General features: G+C 38.4%; 1 protein-coding gene and 1 long non-coding RNA gene across 4 annotated transcripts in view; one reads left to right on the top strand and one right to left on the bottom strand.

Annotated features, from left to right (window-relative positions):
• Nucleotides 1–60: 60 nt before the first annotated feature.
• FGF2 (fibroblast growth factor 2) overlaps nucleotides 61–25,408 on the bottom strand; it is a 54,713-nt gene continuing 29,365 nt past the window's right edge. Inside the window, exons 2-3 of the mRNA XM_027103653.1 lie at nucleotides 12,501–12,604; nucleotides 61–331 (exon numbers count right to left, since the gene is read on the bottom strand). Of these exons, the coding sequence (XP_026959454.1) occupies nucleotides 146–331; nucleotides 12,501–12,604 (290 nt within the window). The 3' untranslated portion in view covers nucleotides 61–145. The remainder of the gene's footprint in view (nucleotides 332–12,500; nucleotides 12,605–25,408) is intronic.
• LOC113619085 (uncharacterized) lies at nucleotides 166–10,193 on the top strand. 3 transcript variants are annotated; one of them, XR_003432273.1, is made up of 5 exons: nucleotides 166–268; nucleotides 1,132–1,890; nucleotides 2,543–2,631; nucleotides 7,363–7,726; nucleotides 8,691–10,193. It is a non-coding gene; the product is annotated as an uncharacterized LOC113619085 (long non-coding RNA). The 3 variants fall into 3 exon arrangements; XR_003432274.1 differs by having other exon boundaries at nucleotides 214–1,890; nucleotides 7,363–7,603; XR_003432272.1 differs by having other exon boundaries at nucleotides 214–1,890.

The following is a 25,408-nucleotide window of genomic DNA, read 5'->3' as shown; positions in this document are numbered from 1 at the left end:
CTGTTAGATAAAAGGTTATCTGACCAGTTACGTAAACTGAGCAGATAGCTGTATACATTTTTCTTTTCCTTTCATCAACAAATTTCTAAAATATACCTCTTCTTTCATGAGGTATATGAAATGAGATCAGATGCTGCCATTAAGATCAGCTCTTAGCAGACATTGGAAGAAAAAGTATAGCTTTCTGCCCAGGTCCTGTTTTGGGTCCAAGTTTATACTGCCCAGTTCGCTTCAGTGCCACATACCAACTGGAGTATTTCCTTGACCGGTAAGTATTGTAGTTATTAGATTCCAATCGTTCAAAAAAGAAACACTCGTCTGTAACACATTTCTGAAAAACAAAGGAAAAATTAGTAGTTGTTGTCATACTTTTCAGGTTAAATATTTAATGACAGTACACAGTGCTTTGGGTTCAACAGGACGATCAAACTAGTGAGACTCAACAGGCCAAAATCTGACACAATCTGAGTCTGCAGAAAGACACAGGACAGGAACACAGCGTATCAGCAGGACAGTTTCAAGCACATTTCTTCGGAGGAGCAGTCCAAGGACCATTCTCCAGCCCCACGATGGACAGGTCAGGTGCTAGGCAGCAGGAGCACACAGGTGGTGTAGGAACCACACTGGCTCAGACTTGAAACATCCCATGAACATAGATTTCAGTGGTCTCCAAAAGGGACATACATCCAGTAACAAGAAAGACCTAAAAGTGATTAATAGCTCCTGTAGTCGGCTTCTAGAGATAAGAATTTTACTGGATATTTACTTGGCTTTAATGTTTTGACTACTGTTAACTGAACTTTTAAAAACTGAAATGCAAACTTATCTAGTTTGCTCTTTTTTTTTTTTTTGTAACTTACTAAGAAAGTAACTTAAGTGCAAATAAATCACAGGTAGCCTTACAAAGAAGCACACATTGCACGAGGACCCAGCTATACGATACCCAGGACTGTCTCATGAGTTTCAAAGAGATTCAAATGTAATAACAGTGGCACGGATACTCTGCAGCCAATACTTGCTACCTTTGGTGAAATTATTGTGCTTCCTTTGTTAACTGAAGTTAACCTGGTTTACTCTATCTTGTCACTTTTTAGTGCCACCAATAAAAATCTTCCTCTTTCTCTATTCCAGGTTTAAGGTCAGGAGTTGAAAAGTAAAGAGTGAAAGGAAAAGGCATGTAATCATAAAGATAACATGAAAGGTCAGCACTGAGCTTCATGGGCTAATTTCCCAGAAATAGACCTAAACCACATCAGTCAGTTATCCTCAGGACGTTGATATGCTCATTTTTTGGTGTTCAGTCAGCCTACAGGGTGCCCCACCTTGCTAGTTAGCACTCCCTATAATGCTTGGCCAACTGGGATACATACCATGCCAGTAATATTTGCCTTCTCAGCCAGTTGCTAGTATTTTAGAGAAAAGAAATAGTACCAGGGATTAAGTGGATAATATTGATACATTATGGAAACCACAGTTTGTTTTTTTTTTTAAAAAAAACAGAGGTTACTTGTACCTTTTTACACAGAGGGGAGAGAAGGAAATTGTGCCTCTGTGCTGAACATTCAGACATGTAAGTTTACTAAACAGCTAATGTGCACTTGAAAACAAACTGCACTTTTTTAATGGGTAGTAGAGCCAAAATTCAGTCTCAATAAAAGCATGCATCTAACATCCCATTTTAAGCAATTTTCAGTTCTCTCCATCCTAAGTTTACAAATCATCTTCATTGGTTGTGATGTCAATAATCCTGTTAAAAACGGATGCAGTGTAATTTTTTTAACCTTTATAAACATATTCACAGAGCTTTTTTCCTATACTCAATGTTTAACTGCTCACCATTTCAAACTTAAGAGAAAAGGAGATCTTCAGAGGACATCACAGAGGAAGTGGGTAAGTAGCTTCTAAAGGCTTACAACAAATTGTACCTTGCCTTCAAGCCTTATTTTATATAGGCCCAGGAGCTGGGAAATCCCTTAATTCATGGTTATTGACTGCTCTCGTGCATATCACTTTATTTAAATACCACAACAATCCTCTGACATAATGTATCACATATACTCATTAACAAATGAGGAATCTAAAACTCAAGGCTCATAGATCAGGAGACTAGGATTGACATATATACACTACTGTGTATAAAACAGATAACTAATGAGAACCGACTGTATAGCACAGGGAGCTCTACTCAGTGCTCTGTGGTGACCTAAATGGGAAGGAAATCCAGAAAAGAGGGGATATATGTATACGTATAGCTGATTCACTTTGCTGCACAGCAAAAACTAATGCAACATTGTAAAGCAACTATACTCCAAAAAAATAAATAGATAAATAAAATCGGGAGAATAAATAAACTCAAGGCTCTTAGTAACTTATTTCAGATTGTGGATACCCTTTGCCCATGTATCCATCCGACACCTTTTCATCAAATTACATTTTCCTTTATTTTCCTTTATTTTTTTTAATTTAAGAATAATTTTGGGATACAGAAAGCACACAGCTCAAATAATGCATTTATTCATTTAACGTAATTTTTTTCTTCTAGGCGCTGGGATACATCAGTGAACAAAACTGAACAAAGATCCCTGCCTTTGTGCTGGTCCGATTCTCACTGGGGGAGACACAAAATAAGCAGTAAGCATAACTGAATAAATTGTATGCTACAATACGATAAATCCTATGGGAAAAAGTAAAACTGAGAGGATAAGCGGGATGGGGGATGGTGTGGGTACAGATTAGGCTGCAGTATTAAATAGCACGGCCACAGTAGGCTCCACTGAGAAAGTGATATTTGAGCAAAAACCCCTGAAGGAGCTGGAGTTAACCCTCCAGATACCAGAGAACAGCATCCCAAGCAGACAGGGAAAAGCCAGTGTAAAATCCCTACAACAGGATCATGCCTGAAGTGTGTGAAGGGCAGCAAGGCCAGTGGAAATGAAGCAGAGGGTTTGAAGGGGAAAGGAAATGAAGTCAGAGAGGTAATGAGATAGGAGATTTATAGGCTATTGTAAGTATTTTGGCTTCTATCCTGAGAAACTGAAAAGCCATTGTAGACTTCTGAGCATGATCTGACATTTTTCCAGGATTACTCTGGCTGTCAAGATTACTCTGGGCCAAAGGCAGATGCAGATACGGATATTCCATTAGAGGCTTGCTCAGTAACCTAGACAGAGAGGGAGACTCAGACCACGCTGGTAGCAGCAGAGATGGTAAGAGGCTGTCTGCTTCTGGATGTATTCTGAAAGTAGAGTCAACACAGTTTCCTGACACATCAGATGTGCAGTGTAAGATATAGAGGAATCAAGGGTGGCACTAAAGTTTATGTTCTAGATGATGGACTTGCTGAGATGGGGAAAGCTGTGAGGGGGAACAGGTTTTATAGAGAAAGATTAGGAATTCAGTTTTGGACATGTTGAGTTTGAGATAAATATTAGATGTCCTAAAGGAGATAAAGAGTGTTTACTGAGCGCATACTCTGCAAGAGACAAATCACTTAACCTTCTTTCCCTCTTACTAATGCTAATAACCACAGAATTGGAACTTGAAAAGTACTAATTTATTTGGAATGCTGAGAAGTGTTTTAAGTTACAATAATTCCAATCCATATTCTCAATTCTAAAAGGTATGGAATCTAAAAAATGAATGTAGATGTACATGTATGAGAGTAATATAAATCTGTCATGCATCAGCGGTAGGCCACACCTCAAGACTTGCCTGAACATTATCCACATGAACTAGCTTAGCTTATGGTCCTATATAAGGGGCACAATAATCATTTGTTGATACTGGTAACAGTGATGCTAATGATTTTAAAGATGGTGCTGGAAATCTGACCCCTTGTAGGGGCATCTGAATAGGAAAGAATCAAACAGAGTTTGAAAAAGCATAATCAACATTTTAAATAGTTTGATTTGTATTTTGCCTATATATTTAATTTACTTTGAAATTTCAAAAAGAAAGTAAACTGATGTGAGATATTTATACATAATGAAAAACTGACCCTAGGAAATGGTAGGAACCACGTTTCTCACTATTGGAGTGGGTAGTTACAGACAAGCCAGCAGGGAACGCTAAAATGGTTCATGTGATACTGTTGGATTAGGGTTGGATAACATCAGTATGTACTCATTTTTAAATATAGAAATATTTATGGTTAAATATAGATGGTTAAATGTAGAAATATTTATAATTATGTATATATATATATCCAGGTTGGTATATGCCTATATTCCTTGCTCGGTCAGATAAGAGGGCCTGGAAGCAGACACACCTCGGTAGCAACAAGCACGCCCAGATCTTGGTTTCTGATGCCACTTTCTAGTAGAAGGAACCAAGCCTCCTTAGAGAAATGGCTCATTCTGGGCTGGAGTAGGGAATATACAAGATGAGACTGGAGCACTCTTAGAGGACATGAAATAAGGAAGTGCTCAAAAAACCCCACATTGACTGGGGTATGTCAAAGAATACAGGAGCCAAATGAAAAAGCTCCCAAGAGCCAAAGCTGTGAACAACACAGCTGTGAACAACAAAATAATACAGTTTTGGATTATAACCCAAAGTACAAAATAAATATCCATGCATATATACTGATATACATGATTAACTAAATAAAAGAAGTTGTTTCTCATACAAAAGAATTCCAAATAATTTATGCAGATACTTCCTCCTCAAGGAGACGGAGCATAAACCTCCCCCGCCCCGACTCCCATCTCTTAAATGTAGACTGTGTATAGTGACTTTCTTCCAAATACAGTATGGAAAGGGGAAAACAGCAGTAACTTTACAGTGGAGACAAACACTACCTCAGCCAGCTGACCAAGGTTAATATTATTAGTTATAAGCATGTTCCCTGAAACGATACAATGAAAATAGTACTTTACCCCTGTGATCTACCTCCCAAACACTCATAACCTATGTCTAATCATGAGGAAAACATCAGGCAAACTCAAAGACCTTCTAACAAATACTTGACCAGTACTCCTCAAACTGTCAAAGTAATCAAAGAAAGGCAAGTCTAAGGAAATTTCATGATCTAAGGGAGACTACAGAAACATGATGACTAAATGTGGTATCCTGGAACAGAAAAAGGACATGAGGTAAAAATTAAGGAAATATGAATAAAGTATGAACTTCAGCTAATAATGATGTATCAATATTGGTTCATTAGTCATGACAGGTGTACCATACTAATGGAGAAGCTGGGTGTGGAGTATACAGAAACTCTCTGTACTGCATCTTCACAACTTTTCTGTAAACCTATTACTATTCTAAAATCAAAATTTATTTTTAAAAAAACCTGACCTTAGGGCTACAAGTATGACCACAAAAAAAGAATCTCAAGTAACTGAATTTAGTAACTCTAGTTACACTATGAGGGATAAAAGCATCTCATTCATTTCTGTGCTCTACAACATCCAAATACAGATCATTTATTTATATATACATATCCACTTTATTTCACCACACTATAAATGCCAGGTGGGTGGAGATTTTCTTCTGTTGTTTTTCTTCTATTCTATTGCTATATCAGTGCCTGGCACATAGTGATCAATAAATATTTACTAAATTAATGAATAAATGAAACTTTATATAGGTTACAATAAAAATACCATTCAATGGCACTGCAAAATCTAAATAAGAACAAAGGAACTAAGACCAAGGAAAATCCAGCCTAAGTACTGCAATACAGAATATAGTCTAATTTTATGGACTGATTTAGTCCCTGAGGAGACTAAGCCAGTTGGCCCATTGACTATCCTAACAACATCTGCGAGGATCTTTATGAGCCAGGAAACCTGGGTTCCAGTCTTGCCTTGATCCCTGACTATCTTGTATCTTTGAGTGAGCCACTTAACCGCTCTGAACCTTACTTTTCTCATCTGTAAAAGAAGACTGGGTTAGATGATCTTTAAGATCCCTCCCAATCTTTAACAATTTTTAAGCCTTTAAAACAATCTTAAAGCCCTGGCATACTATAAGAAAAGAATTAGAGTAAATTGTCCTCCCCCTGCCGCCCCCCACCATCCCCTGTCCTTATGTATTGGCCTCAGAATTCTCATGCACTGCTAAATGTTAGATTGACCCTTATGCTCACTCCCCCATGCTCTGTTTTTTGGATTGTTTATTCTTTTACAGTACTTTGATTTTGCAGTTTTGGCTTATGAGAGAGTTTGCTCAACATGAGTCCAAGAATGCTTTTGCTTACACAGCTTCTGAGAATTAAAAACAGACATGATGTGTAAGTATCAGTGTTGAGTATTTCAGAACAAACTAAGAAAGACACAAATTGTAAAAAGTTTAAATTTAATCTTAATATTGTACTATACATGTAGCTTATGTAAAATTTTATAAGATTGGATTCTAAAAGAAGCAATAATTCTTATTAAGCAGTAACCTTTGCATTTAATCTAGTATTTTATCTCTTAAAAATGATATTCTTCTTTACTGCATTTTCTGACAAATTTAATCAGTATATATCACCATTCTGTATAAGTGAACCCTCAAAAATCTCTTTAAGTTTCATTTCCCCTCAAGTAAGAAAGTTATTCAATAAGTAAAAAAAATTTTACTTTTACAGTAATTAAATATATATTCTCAGATACGATACATAACTTTTGCATATTTGACTCTTACGGATCAACACAGATCACACACATTCTAATACTTACTGAATTATTTTGTTTAGGTTATCACAAGCTGTCGCATAATATAGAAAACAATGTGCAACTTTCTAGCAGCTAAAGACCAGGCAGATTTTTTCATACCAGTGCTAACACTGAGGTTGTTTGGTAATTTAAACTTAAGACTACAGTTAACCTCATTATATGCAATTTTTGAACATAGAAGAAATCATAGATCCTAATATTTGTCCTGGGCTTCTGTTGTTCATAGCAACAAAATTTATTTTGCTATGGAATGGAATACGGAGTCTGTTGTATATTAAAGAACTACTCAACTTCAGCCTCCAAATTTAGGCTTTGGCACGTAAATACAGTTACTCTGAGTCTTTTTTAATACTCTCAACTGGTAGTAATCAACCTAACCTGACTCTCAGAAACCAAAATGTGTTATTATCCAGCATGCTCTTCTTTCTGAGGGGAAACTATAATGTTTTACAAATCAGTGTAGGAATCGCACACAGGATAAAATGCAGAAGAACCCAGGGATGTGCCGTAACATAGCAGTCTGAAATGGGGTGGGGCCCTGTAGAAGAAGAGTGGGAAGAATTATGCCTTTGGCAAATGCAAGTTCATAAACCCCAGTGTCTCTAGGTAATAAGGAACATCTGCATCCCCAAATGATGGCTACTGGTCACAACACTGGACTTATCCCAAAGTTGTTTTGTTTTTCTTTTTTACATGCCAGTTGTCTCTTCCCATTGTCACCTGAGTGAGGTCCCTGCTGACATCCCCAGCTACAGTGTCTTTCATCATCAGTGATTCGTCTCAACCTGTTAAACAGTGGAACAGATGCTATTAATAGCCAAGGGTCAAGACTTTTAATTTCTTGCCTGAAAGTTGCTATTGTTGACAGCTCAGTGCCTATGGATCTGACTCAGAGGAAAATATGCCACCTCCTGAATCAACACCACCTCCTTGGTTTGGGGGTAAGTGTCCCTTATTTCAGGGATACTTACTTTTTCATCTGAAAATTGACACAGCCCACCCAGACTAATCTGAAAAAGGATTGCTGCTGAAGAGGCAAGGCAGCGAGCCACACAAATTGAATGGTAAGACTAGAGATTGACTCATGACCTTGGCATGGAATAGATCCAGTGACAGGTGCTGGAACAACTGGATCTTGGCTGGTGCCTTTCCTCAAAGAAAACTGATAAATCCTGAATATTCCATTTATGTGTAACAGCTGTGGCAGTGTCCCTGCAGAGTTTGTGATAAATTTCTGAGCATTGCTAAATTAACTCTTACTGTACCAGCTTGAAGGAAATCTGTTGTATCTGGAAGAATTAACACACATCCAAGGGGACAGAAATATATTTAAGACTAAACAGAATGCTGTGACCTTAATCTTGTGAAAGGTCCTGCTTAGCTAAGGAAGAAATTAGAAAACACTTTTATTTTATTGTTTTATTTGTTTATTTTATGCTTCTGATGGTACAGAATCAACAGTTTGGGAAGCTTAATGCCTATGTGCAAAGAGAAGAGGTCAGAATTCTCTGAATTCTGACTTGTAGAGAATTCTCTAAGAATGTGAAGACAGCTCAGGTTTTAGGTCTAGTGTCTTAAACTGTCTCCTCTTTTACAGACTCCAGTAGTTTCAAAGACTCACTGTAGAGTAACTTCTCAACCTAAATGTCCATTGACATTTATTTACAAAACAGAAACAGACTTACAGACATAGAAAACAAACTTATGGTTACCAAAGGGGGAAGAGCGGGGAGGGATAAATTAGGAGTTTGGAATTAGCAGATACAAACTACTATGTATAAAATAAACAACAAGTCCTAGTGTATATATCACAAGGAACTATATTCAATATCTCGTATAACCTATAATGGAAAAGAATATGAAATATATATATATATATATTTAAAATTGAATCACTTTGCTCTACACCAGAAACTAACTCAACATAGTAAATCAACTATACTTCAATTTTTTAAAAAAAAAATGTAATAAATAAGGTAGAGTAGCTTCTGTTTTCATCACTTTTGACAATTATTTTTATCATTACAGATGAACCTGTGTTCTCAAGATAAATAACCCCTCCAATGACTATCTTACAGGGCCACCATGATTACCAGATTACTGGATCTTCTAATCTCTTTAAGTGGAAAACCACAGGGTAACGATCTGAAGTCACAAGACAGACATAGCAAAGTCTAGAGCTTTAAAACCATTTTGACTAGTGCCAATTTGACTAGCGTTGTCCATAGTTGAGACAGAAGCAAATGTTGTATGTATTTACTTTCTTTCCTCTACCACCTTTACTGTCTGACAGTAGCCAAATCAACACTATTGCAGGAGACAAAGTGATGCACACTGTGTTTTGTTACATCCCGAGGTGAGAAGAGTAGGGTTATCCCCTCTTCTCTCTACAAGGTCAAGGTCATCCAAAATTACCCATTGATTCACTGTCCTGGAAATACTTTAAATGCTATTTCAGTAGATTCCCAAAGTATTACATCATCCCTTGAGATGACAACAGGCTGGTAGAAAAAAAAAAACAGTGGAAGAAGTGAAAGTTCCAAGTAGTCAGCCTTTCATAGCTATGCTTTTTTTGCCTAGGAAACCTCATCCATTTCCCCTGCTTTAGCCGCCGCATATATGCTCATGACGCCCAAATCTATTATCGACACAACACCTCTCCTCTAAACTCCAGACCCCAACTCCAACTATGTAGTGAACATCTTCACCTGAATTTCTTAGGCACCTCAAACTAGATAAGACCAAATAAATGTGAGCCTGTCTTACCTTTTCCCAGAACTTGCTCTTTTCCTCTTCCCCTTTCTCATCTACCTCCTCATCCAAACTAGAAACCTGGATGTCATCTTTGACTCTTTCCTCGACTCTACTCGTAACTCGGGTCAGCCTCAGTGCTCACACTTTACTCCATCCTCTTCATCCTGTCACTGCCAGGTTCTGATCATCACTTGCTTGGACTATTCCCATGGCCTTCTAACTGGCCTGTCTCCACCAGCCTTGGACCCCTCAAATCCGTCCTCTGCGCTGCTGCCAGAGAGCTCTTTCTTGAATTCAAATCTCATGTGTCTCTTAAAACGCTTTATGGCTTCCCACTGCCGAGAGCAGCATGGTGCTATCAGGTACTTCAGCGGGCAGTTTACCTGCTTCTCCGGCCTCATCTTTTCCCCTCTACCTTCTGTTGCCTTTGCACCTTACACTCCAGCAGGAGTGAATTGTAATTCTGGAGAAACCCCTAGTAAGCCTTCCGCATCCATGCCTGTGCCATGTCCTAGAATTATCTATATCCTGATCTCCATTCCTCTGTTCCCGAACTGCCTGATAAACTCCTTCCTCTACATTATGTCAAATCCTCTTGGTAGGTCATTTTTGCCAATCTAGACAAGTTTAATCGCTCCTTCCTTTATTTCTATGCATACATGCAGCATATAGAAGAACACACCGAAGCCACCCCTTACACATTATTACGAATACTTATTTACACTTCTGCCTCCCCAGATTGTCACTTATTAAAGGCACAGGCCATTTTGTATTCAGTTTTATAACCCTAATGCCTAGCATGGTATCTAGTATACTGTACACTCAAAAAATACTAGCTATTGAAGAGGATTCTAAAATTTATTCAGTTACATAAAAAGAGCACCACTACACTGAGACTTATTTATCCTACAAAATCAAAACTACCAAGAGGTATCACCTCACACCAGTCAGAATGGCCATCATCAAAAAATCTTCAAACAATAAATGCTGGAGAGGGTGTGGAGAAAAGGGAACCCTCTTGCACTGTTGGTTGGAATGTAAATTGGTACAGCCACTATGGCGAACAGTATGGAGGTTCCTTAAGAAACAAAACAATAGAGCTACCGTATGATCCAGCAATCCCACTCCTGGGTATATATCCGGAGAAAACGGTAATTTGAAAAGATACATGCACTGCAGTGTTCACTGCAGCACTATTTACAATAGCCATGACATGGAGGCAACCTAAATGACCAGCGACAGGAATGGGTAAAGAAGATGTAAATATATACACAATGGACTATTACTCAGCCATAAAAACGAATGAAATAATGCCATTTGCAACAACATGGATGGACACAGAAATTATATACTAAGTGAAGACAGAGAAAGACAAATATATGATATCACTTATATGTGGAATCTAAAAAAATGGTACAAATGAACTTATTTACAGAACAGAAATAGAGTCACAGATGTAAAACACAAACATAGTTATCAGGGGGAAAAGGGGAGGGATAAACTGGGACACTGGGGTTGACATATACACACTACTATGTATAAAATAGATAACTAATAAGGGCCTACTGTATAGCACAGGGAACTCAATACTCTGTAATGACCTATATGGGAAAAGAGTCTAAAAACGAGTGGATGTATGTATAACTGATTCACTTTGCTGTACAGCAGAAACTAGCACAACGTAAATCAACTACACGCCAATAAAAAATTAATTAAAAAGAAATCCAAAGATCTTCACTCAGAAAAAAATTCAAAAACTAAGCTCAAAACACCACAACTGCTCAGTACTATTAGATCCATTCTGTGGGGAAAGCTATAAAGTGCTATACAACTGGCTACTGGTATTGGTATTATGGCTGTGGTTTGTATATACACGCACTTTTAGGTACATGTCTTATCTACTCCCCCAATGAGACAGAAGTACAATCTGTGTCTTTCATACTGATCTGCTTCCCTGCGTCATTCCCCACACAGTGTCTGCTCAACAGACATACAATCCCGGTTGTAATAATAATGGTGAAGTTGACAAGGAGCCTGTATTAATGGAAAGAATACTAGCCAGCAGCAAGGACCCTGGAGTAGTGTGATAAAAAGTAAAAAAAAAAAAGAGAAGTCCCTGCCCTTAATGAGCTTATATATAAATGAGAAGTAACATGAGGAAGTAACAATTTTGAGGACCTATTATGTATAAGACCCTGATTTTGGCACGATATAAATTATTCAGTCCACACAAAAACTCTGAGATACAATCATTATTGTCTCTATTTTATAGTACTCTAAATGGCAAGTGTTTCTATGTCATATTTGAAATAAGCTTAAAAACTCATACTCAAAATTTTATATGTCCATCCCAGTGATCTTCAGACAAATGCACAATATAAAGATTTTTTTTAAACTATAGTTTTAGGGACTTCCCTGGTGGTGTAGTGGTTAAGAATCCGCCTGCCAATGCAGGGGACACGGGTTTGAGCCCTGGTCCAGGAAGATCCCACATGCCGTGGAGCAACTAAGCCTGTGCATCACAACTACTGAGCCTGCGCTCTAGAGCCACAACTGCTGAGCCTGCGTGCCATAACTACTGAAGCCCGTGCTCCACAACAGGGAAGCCACCGCAATGAGAAGCCTGCACGTTGCAATGAAGAGTAGCCCCTGCTCGCCGCAACTAGAGCAAGCCTGTGCAGCAGCGAAGACCCAATGCGTCCAAAAGTAAATAAATAAATTTATTAAAAATATAATTTAAAAATAAGACTATAGTTTAATAGCTTTGCAGCAAAGGCAGTAAAATGCAGTGAATTAGAGTTCCTGCTCTAGAGTCAAGACTGCCTGGCATGCCCTCCTGGCGTGCCATCCAGGCTCTGCCTCATATGACCTGTGTTTTCTTGGTTACTTTATTACTCCCTCAGAACTTCAGTTTTTGCCTCTGTGAAATAGAGTATAATACTCTATTTTATAGGATGAATGTGAAGATTAAATGATATACCTGTAAAACCCTTAATAAAGATTTAATAATACCAATACTAGTAAATTCATAGCAATAAAAGCTAAATTTTAAAAAAAAGTACAAAAAGAGAAAACATTACTTACAGAAGCCAGTAATCTTCCATCTTCCTTCATAGCAAGGTAACGGTTCGCACACACTCCTTTGATAGACACAACCCCTCTCTCTTCTGCTTGAAGTTGTAGTTTGACTATAAGTAATGGAGAAAAAATTACCCTTGTAGCATCATAGAAAAAAGAGGCATCTACACGTTTATACAACATGCAGGGTAAAGACAAGAGGCACTTGTGCATCCAGCCAAGGAGCTGGGGGACAGGGGCCAGATGTCAATTAAATTCTGTTAGAATGAGAGGCAGACCCACTAAAGTATGAATGCCTCTTGACTCCCTTCTTAATCCAGTGTCAGTGAGCGGATAAGAGTGACAGATGGAGAATTTTTTTCCCTTCATGTGTAATTAGCCTCCACTTGGCCCTGTTAACTACTTAGATTTTTTTTTAATGAACATATTTTAAGAGTACATAAATATATAAACTACTTATGAGAATTTCCACACTACTGCCTAACTTTAAACTCTTTAAAAGTTATTTTAACCAATTCTTCACAAATAAGATATAATTGCTCACCATTATCTTTTGGTTTGTATTTCCTTGAGTTTCCTCACATTTCTAGCTTCCCCTTCAATACAATACCAAATACATTTATCTTTCTTTATGGAGGGATTGTGATGTATAGTGTTTTTTTTTTGCAAATATCTATTGGGAAAACAAAATGTTTATGCTTAATTTGCTTATAGTGTGATGCAAGATTTTCAGAATGTAAGATCCTGAAGAGGATGACCTATGTGTTACACTACATTATCAATATTAAGCAGACTGTTGAAAAACAAAAAAATAGATATTACATGATGATGATAATGCCATAGGGACAAATAATCATCTAATTAATTCAGTTAAAATTAAGTTCAAAATTTGTTTTGCTATTCAGAAGCAGCATTCTCCTGCCTAGAACAGCATTCCCCAAAATGTATTTTGGCTAACAGAAATTACTTAAAAAACAGGTTCTGGGGCCAAGTAAATTTAGGAAATTCTTGGTTAAGTCAAGTTAACTCTTTATTGTCAAACTTCTCAGAACTTTGCCTCTCATAACCTGCATTATAAATCACCATAAGGGGATCAAGTACACAGTGTGTATAAAATGTGCTTGGGTCCCAGAACAAGTTTTTTCATAGGCTATTCTGTGGCCTATAAACGTATCTAGGACATTCTTGAGAGCAACAGAAAAAAGCAGTGAATATTCAAGATTTTAGAAATCAGAATAATATTATTTGGATAACATTAGAAACATTAAGTAAATTTAATTTTCCCAGGTGAACCCGGACAGCTAGGAAACATGGCACGAAAAGGCAATGTTTGAAAAATTCTGGAATTACTATTAACTCTGTTAGACATAATTATGTCATAGTAATTATGTTTTAAATTTTTTCCTATCAGGTAGAACAACGTACGGGTAAAATGAGATATAACATCTGGGATTGGCTTTAAAATATTCCAGGAATCAGTATTTTTTTAATAAAATGGGTGGGATAAATAAAACAAGATTGATTAACCTATGTCAGTAGTTATTAGAAGCACAGGAGTTCATTATTCTCATTACTTTATGAATGTTTGAGAATTTACACTTTTTTTTTTTTTTTTTTTTTTTTACACTTTTTATAAAAAGATATTTGTTGGACATTTAATGTCTGATTCTCCTCTGTACCAGTCACTCCAGGTGAAATTCTTCTACAGAATCTTAAAAGACAGTACAAAGTAAAAGGAATATAATCAAGACATGAAAACTAAAGGGAAGGGAAGCCCAAGATTTATTTTTAACGAATATAAGCAAAATTAATGATTATGAATAAAAATCCTTGTATATAGCTCTAAAGTGATGTAGATAAGCCGTATTAATTATGAATGCATTTGCATCTCTTTTTAACTCATATGGTTGTATAAATGCTTCTGAGGCAAGATTGCATAGTCAATCACTATACTTTTTTCCCAGCACTTTATCAATAAACTATAGCCTAGCTCAAGCCCACCATCTTATAAATGTGTATTACTGGTCATAAGGCAGATTATGGATATTAATGTGTGGTCAGTACCTGCAACTCAGTACCCAAAGTAAATGTCATCATTCACTTATTCATTGGCCTTTCACAGATTTCTTGGGATTCCACATTAGGATACTGTCATTTGATAAGCCACTAAAAAGTAAACACTAATTGTAGATGCCTGAAAAGTGTTTCCATTAACATATAACTATAAAAATATAAACTTTAAGGGTTTCCCTGGTGGCGCAGTGGTTGGGAGTCCGCCTACCGATGCAGGGGACACAGGTTCGTGCCCCGGTCCAGGAAGATCCCACATGCCGCAGAGCGGCTGGGCCCTTGAGCCATGGCTGCTGAGCCTGCGCATCCGGAGCCTGTGCACCGCAACAGGAGAGGCCACAACGGTGAGAGGCCCGTGTATCGCCAAAAAAAAAAGTGTATATATATATATATATATATATATATATATATAAACAAACTTTAAAAGTAACCAGAGCCTGAAACCAATAAGAAGCTGGAAAATCCACAAAATCATAGATTTTCTTTAAAAACCCATCAGAGCTGAGATGCAAAGAGACCTAAGTAAACTAAATTTCACATACAGATGATCCCTTCCCCCACCAAAAAGATGACCTGCTTCCATCTTTGACAGGAAGAAGACTAACCCTATCAAAATGGGGAGTGTAAAGAAACCAGCTGAACTTTTACAAACTTCTAAGTGCTGCTGATGTGAAGAACTGGATTTCTAAGGAGCCCTAATCAAACAGCAATTCCATACCCACCTGCCAGTTCTCTCCTACAGAGCTTGCACCTAGTCCACAACCATCACACACCAGAGGCAGAGGACAGAACAGAAGGGCTAAGAGATCCTTCTGAAGCACCTAAGGCTTTGCTGAGTGCAAAGCAGCAGTCCACTGACAGCTGGGAGTGGAACAGAGCTGAGAGAGAGCCCTTTGAGAATCACTGAGCCTTCACCAAATGAAAAGCAGGATGAAGAGAGATCTTCAAAGACAATGGTAGATTTCAAGAGCAAGGATAATCCTGACCTACCCAAATAGTTAATAGCTGGGCTATTTTTGTCTTAGACAAAATGGAATATGAAAAAGTACTCAACCCAAAAGAAGGCAGAAGAAGAGGAACAGAAGGACAAAGAACAGATGGGGAAATTAGAAAACAAATTCCAAGATGGCAGATTAAACCCAACACATCAATAATTGAACTAAATGTAAATGAACTAAACACTTAAAGGAAAAATTGTCAAGAAGTTAAAAGGCAAAACCCAACTATCTTGTCTACAAGGAAAGCACATTAAATACAAAGATACAGGCAAGTTGATAGTAATGTGGGAAAAAAATATAAAATGTATAACCCTAATTATAAGAATGCTAGTATGGCTATATTAATATCTGATGTGGACTTCAAGGCAAGTAGTATAACTAGAGATGAACAAAGTTATTTCATAATGATAAGAGGGTCAGATACCTCAAGAAAACATAATAATTTTAAACATGTAGCACATAATAATAGATAATGTGCTATAATAATAAATTGCCTGAAGCAAAAATTGACAGAAGAAATAGATCAGTAAGTATATGGAATATAAGAATAATGTTATCAGCCAACCTGACCTGACTTTTTTTTTTTTTTTTTTTGAGATCAGGTAGGTTTCATTTACCTGAAACTTTAGTCTCTTCTTAACATCAATGTCATTTGAAAACTATGCTAAAAAAAATTAACTTTGCCAGCATGGTAAGTGATCCTATGCTTATTTGCCTAGTGGACTTGTACTATTGGTACCCCTGGTACTTTTGTTTTTTAACAGTCTGAGACATAATTCATGTATGATACAATTCATTTAAAGTGTACATACAATTCAGTGGTTTTTAGTATATTCACAGAGTTGTGCAACCATCACCACAATCAATTTTAGAACATCTTCATCATCCCACACCTCCTATGGTTCACCTCCTATGTCCCCAATACCACTAATCCACTTCCTGTCTCTATAGATATGCCTACTCTGGATATTTCATATAAATGGGATCATACAATATGTAGTCTTTTGTGACTGGCTTCTTTCACTTAGCATATTGTTTTCAAGGTTCATTCACATTATAGCCATGTATCAGTACTTCATTCTTTTTTATTGCCAAATAACATTGCATTGAATAGAGAGACCCCAGACATTTGGTTTGTTTCCAATTTTTGGCTATTATGAATAATGCTGCTATAAACATTCAAGTACAAGATTTTGTGTAGACATATGTTTTCATTTCTCTTGGGTATATACCAAGAAGTCAATATGGTAACTCTATGTTTAATCATTTGAGAAATTGTCAGACTTTTCCAAAGCAACCATTTCACATTCCCACTAGAAATTAAGGGTTCCAATTTCTCCACATCCAGGCCACATTTGTGATAATCCGTGGTGGTGTTTTTGTTTGTTTGTTTTTTCTATTATAGTCGTCCTAATTGGGTGTGAAGTGGTATCTCTTAGTTCTGATTTTCATTTTTCTGATGTTGAGTATCTTTTCATGTGTTTATTGGCTACTTGTATATCTACTTTAGAGAAATGTCTCTTCAGATCCTTGGCCCATTTTTTAGATTGTCTTTTTCTCATTGAGTTGTAAGAGTTCTTTATATGTTCTAGATACAAACCCTAATTAGATATCTGATTTGCAAATATCTTTTCCCATCCTGTGGCTTGTCTTTTCACTTCCTTGGTATTAATTATCCTTTGATGCATAAACATTTTTAATTTTCATGAAATCCAATTTATTGATTTTGTTTTTTCATTGCTTACGCATTTGGTGTCATATCTGAGAAACTACTGCCTAATCCAAGGTCATGAAGATTTACGCCTATGCTTTTCTCGTAAGAGTTTTAGTTTTACCTTTTCATTTAGGTTTTGATCCATTTTGAGTTAATTTTTGTATGTTGTATGAGGGTCCAACTTCATTGTTTTACATGTGGATGTGCCTAAATTGACACTTAAAGATCACTACACCCAAAATCTGCAGAATATATATATTTTCAAGGAATACTCCCAAGAATAAATTATATGCAGGCCATAAAACAAGTCTCAATATACTTAACAGGGTTAAAATCATACAGAGTGTAATATGAGAAATTAATAACAATAAGATATCTAGAAAATCCCACAAATATTTGGAAATTAAGCAATACATTTCCAAGCAAAACACATATCAAAGAAATCACAAGGGAAATTAGAAAATATTTCTAATTGTATGATAATAAAAACCCAACATGCTTAAAGGGAAAGGTACAGCTTTAAGTGTTTATATTGGAAAAACAAAAAATCATGAAAATCTCAGCTTTTACCTTAAGAACCAGAAGAGCAAATTAAGCCTAAAGTAATAGCAGAGGGAATACATACTATGTAAAAATTACACAGTGGAATATATATATATTAGTAGAAAATAATCCCAAAGAGCTAACAGTTATTTCAGCGTAATAAGAGGAAAATAATATTTTACTTTCATACACTTTTTGATATTTAAAATTTTTTTCTCAGTTGAACACGTTACTTTTATAACAAGAACAATGTTAGCATTGTCAGAATTTTTAAATAATGTAGAATAAAATGCCAAGTGTATGCCATATTAAACATGAAATAATTGCAGTCATGAGTTCCAAGAGGGAAATTTCTCAATTAAAAGCGATGTAAGAAATGTATCAATCAAAAGGAATGTGTAGGGCTTCCCTGGTGGCGCAGTAGTTAAGAATCCGCCTGCCGGGCTTCCCTGGTGGGGCAGTGGTTGAGAGTCTGCCTACCGATGCAGAGGACACGGGTTCGTGCCCCGGTGCGGGAAGATCCCACATGCCGCGGAGCGGCTGGGCCCGTGAGCCATGGCCGCTGAGCCTGCGCATCCGGAGCCTGTGCTCCGCAACGGGAGAGGCCACAACGGTGAGAGACCCGCGTACTGCAAAATAAATAAATAAATAAATAAAAGAAAAAGAAAAAACAAAAAAGAATCCGCCTGCCAATGCAGGGGACACAGGTTTGAGCCCTGATCCAGGAAGATCCCATATGCCGTGGAGCAACTAAGCCCGTGTGCCACAACTACTAAGCCTGCACTCTAGAGCCCATGAGCCACAACTACTGAGCCCGCGCTCTAGAGCCCATCAGCCACAATGACTGAGCCCATGTGCTGCAACTACTGAAGCCCGTGTGCCTAGAGCTCGTGCTCCACAAGAGAAGCCACCACAATGAGAAGCCCGTGCACCACAACGAAGAGTAGCCCCCGCTCGGCGCAACTAGAGAAAGCCCACACACAGCAACAAAAACCCAACGCAGCCAAAAATAAACAAATTAAAAAATGTATTAAAAAAAGCAATGAGTAAACCTTGATGAAAGCAAACCAACTATAAAAATTACTGTAAGACCATAGGAGAAATTTTAACACTAACTGGATATTTTATACTTCTAAGGGAATTTTTTAATTTTTAGGCATGAGAATGGAACTGTAATTATTTTTAAAGGATCTTTTAGAGATACATATCAGTCTTTTAGAGATACATATCAATCATTTATGTATCTAATATGCACTAATACATACATATCACTTACATAATAATTTATGTAGTCATTTTTCAAATGCTTTGATGAAATGACATGATGTCTCACATATAGTTAAAACAATCCAGTAGTAGGGAAGGGGGTAAAGAGCTAAGGCAGGTATAGATGAAACAAGACTGCGATGATAACTACTGAAGCTAGGTGATGGGTACATGGGGTTCATTAAATTGGTTCTATTTTTTGTATATGCTTGAAACTTTCTCTAATAAAAAATTGGGGGGGGGTATAAAAGAACAAAAAGTAACCAAGGCAGTTCATTGGGCAATTAATGTTAAATGTGGGTACCAACTTATTGAAGGGTATTGTCTTAGACCATTCAGGTTCCTATAACAAAAATACCATAGACTGGGTGACTTAAGCAACATTTATTTCTCACAGTTCTGGAGGCTAAGGAATCTAAGATCAAGATGGCGTTAGATTCAGTGTCTGGTGAGAGCCCTTTTTCTGGTTCACAAACAGCTGTTTTCTCTCAGTGTCCTCACATAGCAGAAGGGGCTCTGTGGGGTCCCTTTTGTAGGGACACTGATCCCATTCATGAGGGCTCCACCCCCATGACATGACCAGTTCCCAAAGGCCCTACATCTCCTAATACCATTCCATCAAGGGTTTGGATTTCCACACATTAGGTTGGGGGGGGGGGGGGGGGGGAAACGACACAAACATTCAGTCCGTAACAGGTATGAAAACTGTGTTAATGTTCCAGAGACAGTCCTTGAGATACTTTTGGATTCTATACAGTGTGAAATCTCAGCCAGTACTCAAGGACACTGGACAGCCACTGTTTCATACTGGACTGGCTTCACAGGGAGGAAAGCTACAATAAAATCATCATACTTGAGATTTAGAAGACTCTGAATAAGCAAAGCCATTGGCTCTTACGACATAGAAAAGGCATAAACCAAAGACGTGTTTTGTTGGCTGGAGGAAGAGTGGGAAGAGGGTCTTCTTTAAAGGAGTGGTTTTAAGTATCAGGCACTTCAAGATAGGGAATGAAAGGAATTCTATTAAATTTCCACATAACGAATACAATGTAAAATTTTCCATACTTTTCAGGAAATGAAACAATAGACAAGCTAGCAAAAATTTGTTCTGAAAAATGGAGGATAACTTTGGATTACATTATCATCAACTCTTCTGAACCATAAAAATGATCTATTCCCTTCTGTGCCTAACCAGGGAAACTATTATCCTCAGCCTAGTTTCTGGAAATAGAAAATATTAATGTATACTTTTACATTTAGAATAAAGGTTAAAGCCTTGGTGTTCACCTTATATAAAACTAAACCCTATTTTAATACTTCAATCTAGCTGTTTATACACTTGAAAAGTGTCTGTCATAGCTATCCAAAAAGCAAAAAAAAAAATTGGTTTTCTCCATAATATTGATAATATGAAACTTGCCACCTAAAAAGTGCTTAATAAATGACTATAAAATAGAACATTCCTTTTTGTAGTATAAATAAGTACCAATTCTCTTGCATGCAGTGCGCTAGACTGTGGAATTACAATCTACCCTGGAAAACCTTCTGTGGTCATTCCCTTTTCCCTTCTCCCCTCAGTTTAGGATAGGAGTCCTCTCCTCTATACTCCTTTATCCTGCTTCCTCTACTCGGAACAATTTTGTACCCTACTTGTCTGGCCCTCTTTGATTGTGAGCTTCTTGAGGGCAGGGAACTATATCCATCTCTGTATCCTGTGAGTTAACACAATGCCAGACACATAGAAGTCTCTTGTGAATGTCTGATGGATTGAAAGCATCTCACACGAGAAAAAGCAGCTAAAGGAACCATTGCAGCAATGTCCTTGGTGTCATACTGGAGCATTATACAGGTGCTATGAGACTACGGAAAATGACATATCTATTATTAGAGGGAAAATCAGAGAATCTTTCAAGGCGAGATGAGGTTTGAGCTAAGTTTTGAAGGATATGTAGGAGATAACCTCATGAACAAGGTATAGGGTAGGGAGACTAGATAGAATGATATTCCAGGTAGAATGTCATTTCAGGACTGAGGCACGAAACAGCCTAAACAGCCAAGTCCAAGACAGCTAGAGCAATAGGCAAAATCCAGACTGAGAAACCCCAGAGGTCGGGGACTTCCCTGGGGGTCCAGTGGTTAAGACTTTGCCTTCCAATGCAGGGGGTGTGGGTTCGACCCCTGGTTGGGGAGCTAAGATCCCACATACCTCGAGGCCAGAAAAAAAAACAAACATAAAACAGAAGCAATAATGTAACAAATTCATTAAAGACTTTAAAAATGGTCCACATTAAAAAAAAAAAAATCTTTAAAGAAACCCCACAGGTCAAATAATCCAATTTCCTCAACAATCAGTTACTAGGGAGAAAAAAAGATGGAAGGAGGACCTGAGACTAAAAAAGGCTTAAAACTGACATACTTTAAAAAGTAAACTAAAGCAGAATATTTAAGATGCCTATCAGTGTGATGAAACTATTAAGAAACGCAAAGAAGTAATTAAAGATCTACACACTTTTATTGGGGGGGCAGGGGACTGTGATTGGGACAGGGGACACACAGAGGGGCTTCTACGGTGACTGGCAAAGTTCTGTTTTCTGACCTGAGGGACGATTACAAAAATGTTCACCTAGTAATAACCCATTAAAGTACAAATTTGTTTTATGTGTTTTTCTGTATCTATGTTATATTTTACATTTTGAAAGTTTTTTAAATTAAAAAAAGAAGTCTACGATAAAACACCTTTCTAAATTGGACGTTGAACACTGAGGTAGCCCCGGTCACTTCAGCACGCTGGAGACCACCCACTATATTCAGGTTTGGATACACAGAAGTCAACAATTTTGATAAACATAGACTTCTGGTGGCTTTCTAATGTTGATATTAAATCCAGTAAGAGATGAACTTGGAAAAATACATAGCGTGTTATCCAAGTTTAAAATTCAACTTTTTTTCCTCTGCTGTAGCATAAAAACAAAAGCTGTAAACCACAAAATTGAAGAATCTCATCATTAGGCAAGATCTTAGGGGTCAATTGGTCCCATCACTATACAACTACATCTTAAATCCCATCTACAATATCCATGAGAAACAGCTGTCTAAGTTTTACTTGAAAATCTTTAGCAAAGGAGAATTTGCACAGTCTCTCTAAGATGATTTAGATATGTAAGCAAAGGAACAGAAACTCTGATCACAGTAAACTACTCAAATGTTCAAGTGTTCAGACCATTAATTAGCACTTGACACATTTAGTTAACAGAGTGTAACCAAAAAGCCAAACTAAACAATTTGCAACTCCTTTTTTGGAATTTCCTCCATGAATTTGTATCATTTTCTTTTGAATAGGCTCAAGGATGATAAACCTTTTTTTTTTTTTTGGCGGTATGCAGGCCTCTCACTGTTGTGGCCTCTCCCGCTGCAGAGAACAGGTTCCAGACGCGCAGGCTCAGCGGCCATGGCTCACGGGCCCAGCTGCTCCGCGGCATGTGGGATCTTCCTGGACCGGGGCACGAACCCCTGCATCGGCAGGCGGACTCTCAACCACTGCGCCACCAGGGAAGCCCAAGGATGATAAATCTTAAAATCACGAATACTAATTTGTTAGAACAGTAAAGGACTTCAGAGATCCTCCAGTGCACCCTCCTCGGTTATAAATAAAGAAGCTGACATTTAGAGAGGTTTGTCCCCGGTGAAAGAATATGGTTTTGGGAAATAGACAAGTCAGTGTTTCTGAGAACAGTGAATACATTCATTCATTCATTCATGAACATTTACTAGTAACAGGTATGTGCCAGGTACTGCGCTAAGCAATAGGAAGCATGAAGGAAACTACAACATCAGTCTTTGACCTTGAACATACAATACTGTCGAGAAGAGGGATGGTACACAGATAACTAGATGAGCTCCATAATGTCAGTGCCATGAGAGAAATTCACACAAGCTATCCAAGAACGCTCAGAAGGTACACCTAACCCAGCCTGGGAGATGAAAGGTTTCCTGGAAGCAGTGACAACTGAATGGAGACTACAGGAATTAGCAGAGTTAGTCAGGAAAAGAGAGAGTAGGAACAACAACAACAAAAGCATCCTGACGTAACTTGCAAAGGAGAAAGGGACAGAAAGCACGGCACAGCCAAGGAATGTCAGGTACATGGGTGTGGCCAGCACAGAGTGAGGGGGCGGTGTGTACTGTGTGAGAGGGCATCGCGGGACAGGATGAGGCTGGAGAGGCCAGAGGCTCTGAAGACCATGTTAAGGAGTTTGACAGTATAAAAAAAGAAGAAAGAATGCGAGCTTTGCATGAAATAGGATGGAGAGAAGTTGATAAATATGTGAGACTTGAAGGAAAAAGAATTAAAAGGAGGTAAGAAGGAAGCAGGGAAGGAAGAAGGAAGGAAAGAATGGTTTCTCTCTGGGCCACGGGTTCTCTGCCTTGGATATTTGGGAGATTGTTGAGATGGGAAATACAGGAGGAGGGACAAGTTGGCAAGAGAAGGTAATCAGATAAGTTCCCTTAAGACATATTGACAGTCTGTGGAAAATCCAGACAGAGATATCCAGAAGAGAGTCAGCTATATGAATCTGGAGCTCAAAAAAAGAAATCTATGCTGGAAATAAAGATTTGGTAATCATAGCAAACAGTGGCTACCTTGGACACACAGGCTGCTGCAAACCCACACAGGGAGATACAAAATGAGATCCAGAACAGTGTGTAACAGGCATGAAGTAAAGGGCAAAGGACGGAATCCTGCGACACACCAACATTTGCAGGAGGAGTAGAGGGTGTAGAGCCAGCAGAACCTGGAAAAGAGTGGTCAGTCAAGCCAGCTCACGAGGGTAAGCACTGTGCACACACCTACACCCCCCCACACCTACACCCCCCCCACACCTACACTCCCCCACACCTACACCACACATGCACACAAACCTACACCACACACACACACCTACACCACACGCGCACACACCTACACCACACGCACACACCTACACCACACACACACACACCTACACCACACACACCCCTACACCACACACACACCTACACCACGCACACAAACCTACACCACACACATGCACACACCTACACCACACACGTGCACACACACCTACACCACACGCGCACACACCTACACCACACGCGCACACACCTACACCACACACACACCTACACCCCACCCACCTACACCACACACGCGCACACACATGCACCTACACCACACACACACCTACACTGACACCAACACACACCACACACACGCATACACAYGCACCTACACCCCACACACATGCACACACCTACACCACACACACACCTACACACATGCACACACACCTACACCACACATGCACACACACACCTACACCCACACACACCAACACCACACACACCTACACCCCACACATGCACACACCTACACCCCCCACACCTACACCAACACCACACACACCTACACCACACACGTGCACACACCTACACCACACGCACGCACCTACACCACACACACACGCACAACTACACACACCTACATGCAAACCTACACCACACACACGCACGCACACATGCACTCCTACACCACACACCTACACCACACACACACCTACACCATACACGCACACTACACCTACACCCCACACACGCGTGCACACACCTACACCATACACACACACCACTACACCTACACCCCACACACGCATGCACACACCTACACCACACACACCTACACCCCACATGTGCACACATACCTACACCACACGTGTACACACCTACTCCTACACCACACACACGCGTGCACACACACACCTACACCCCACACACACATGCGCGCACACCTATACCACACACACGCACATCTACACCACACGCACAGATTTGGAAACTAAGGGACAAAACTGTTATTCTTTGTGGGTGATACAATTTTCTGCATTAAAATTAAGAGACTAGATGCAAGGATTGGATAGTGGAGCAAAAAAAGGATGTCAGTGGAAAAAGTGGTGAAATCTAAATAAAGTCTGCTGTTTAGTTAACAGTAATGTATCAGTATTGGTTTTTTGTTTTGTTTTTTTTTTACTTTTGACAAAAGTGCCACAGTTATGCAAGAAGTTAACCTTAGGGAAAGCAGGGTGAAAGGTATAGAGGAACTCTATAAAATCTTTGCAACTCTTCTATAAATCTATAATTTTTCCTGAACAAAAAGTTTTTTGAAAGTCAAAATAAAATACAAATGAAGTACTGAAAATACTCCAGCAAGGTTGCTTGATACAAGTATAAAAATCAGTTGAGTTTCTGTTACCCACAACAAACTTTTAGAACACAGTTATTCTTTTAAA

Source organism: Aethalodelphis obliquidens, unplaced genomic scaffold (assembly GCF_003676395.1).
Source record: "Aethalodelphis obliquidens isolate GAN/ISIS:26980383/991018 unplaced genomic scaffold, ASM367639v1 scaffold6, whole genome shotgun sequence".
Taxonomy (NCBI): domain Eukaryota; kingdom Metazoa; phylum Chordata; class Mammalia; order Artiodactyla; family Delphinidae; genus Aethalodelphis; species Aethalodelphis obliquidens.
The sequence above is the reverse complement of the archived record's forward strand: the minus strand, read 5'-3'. Positions and strand labels throughout refer to the sequence as shown.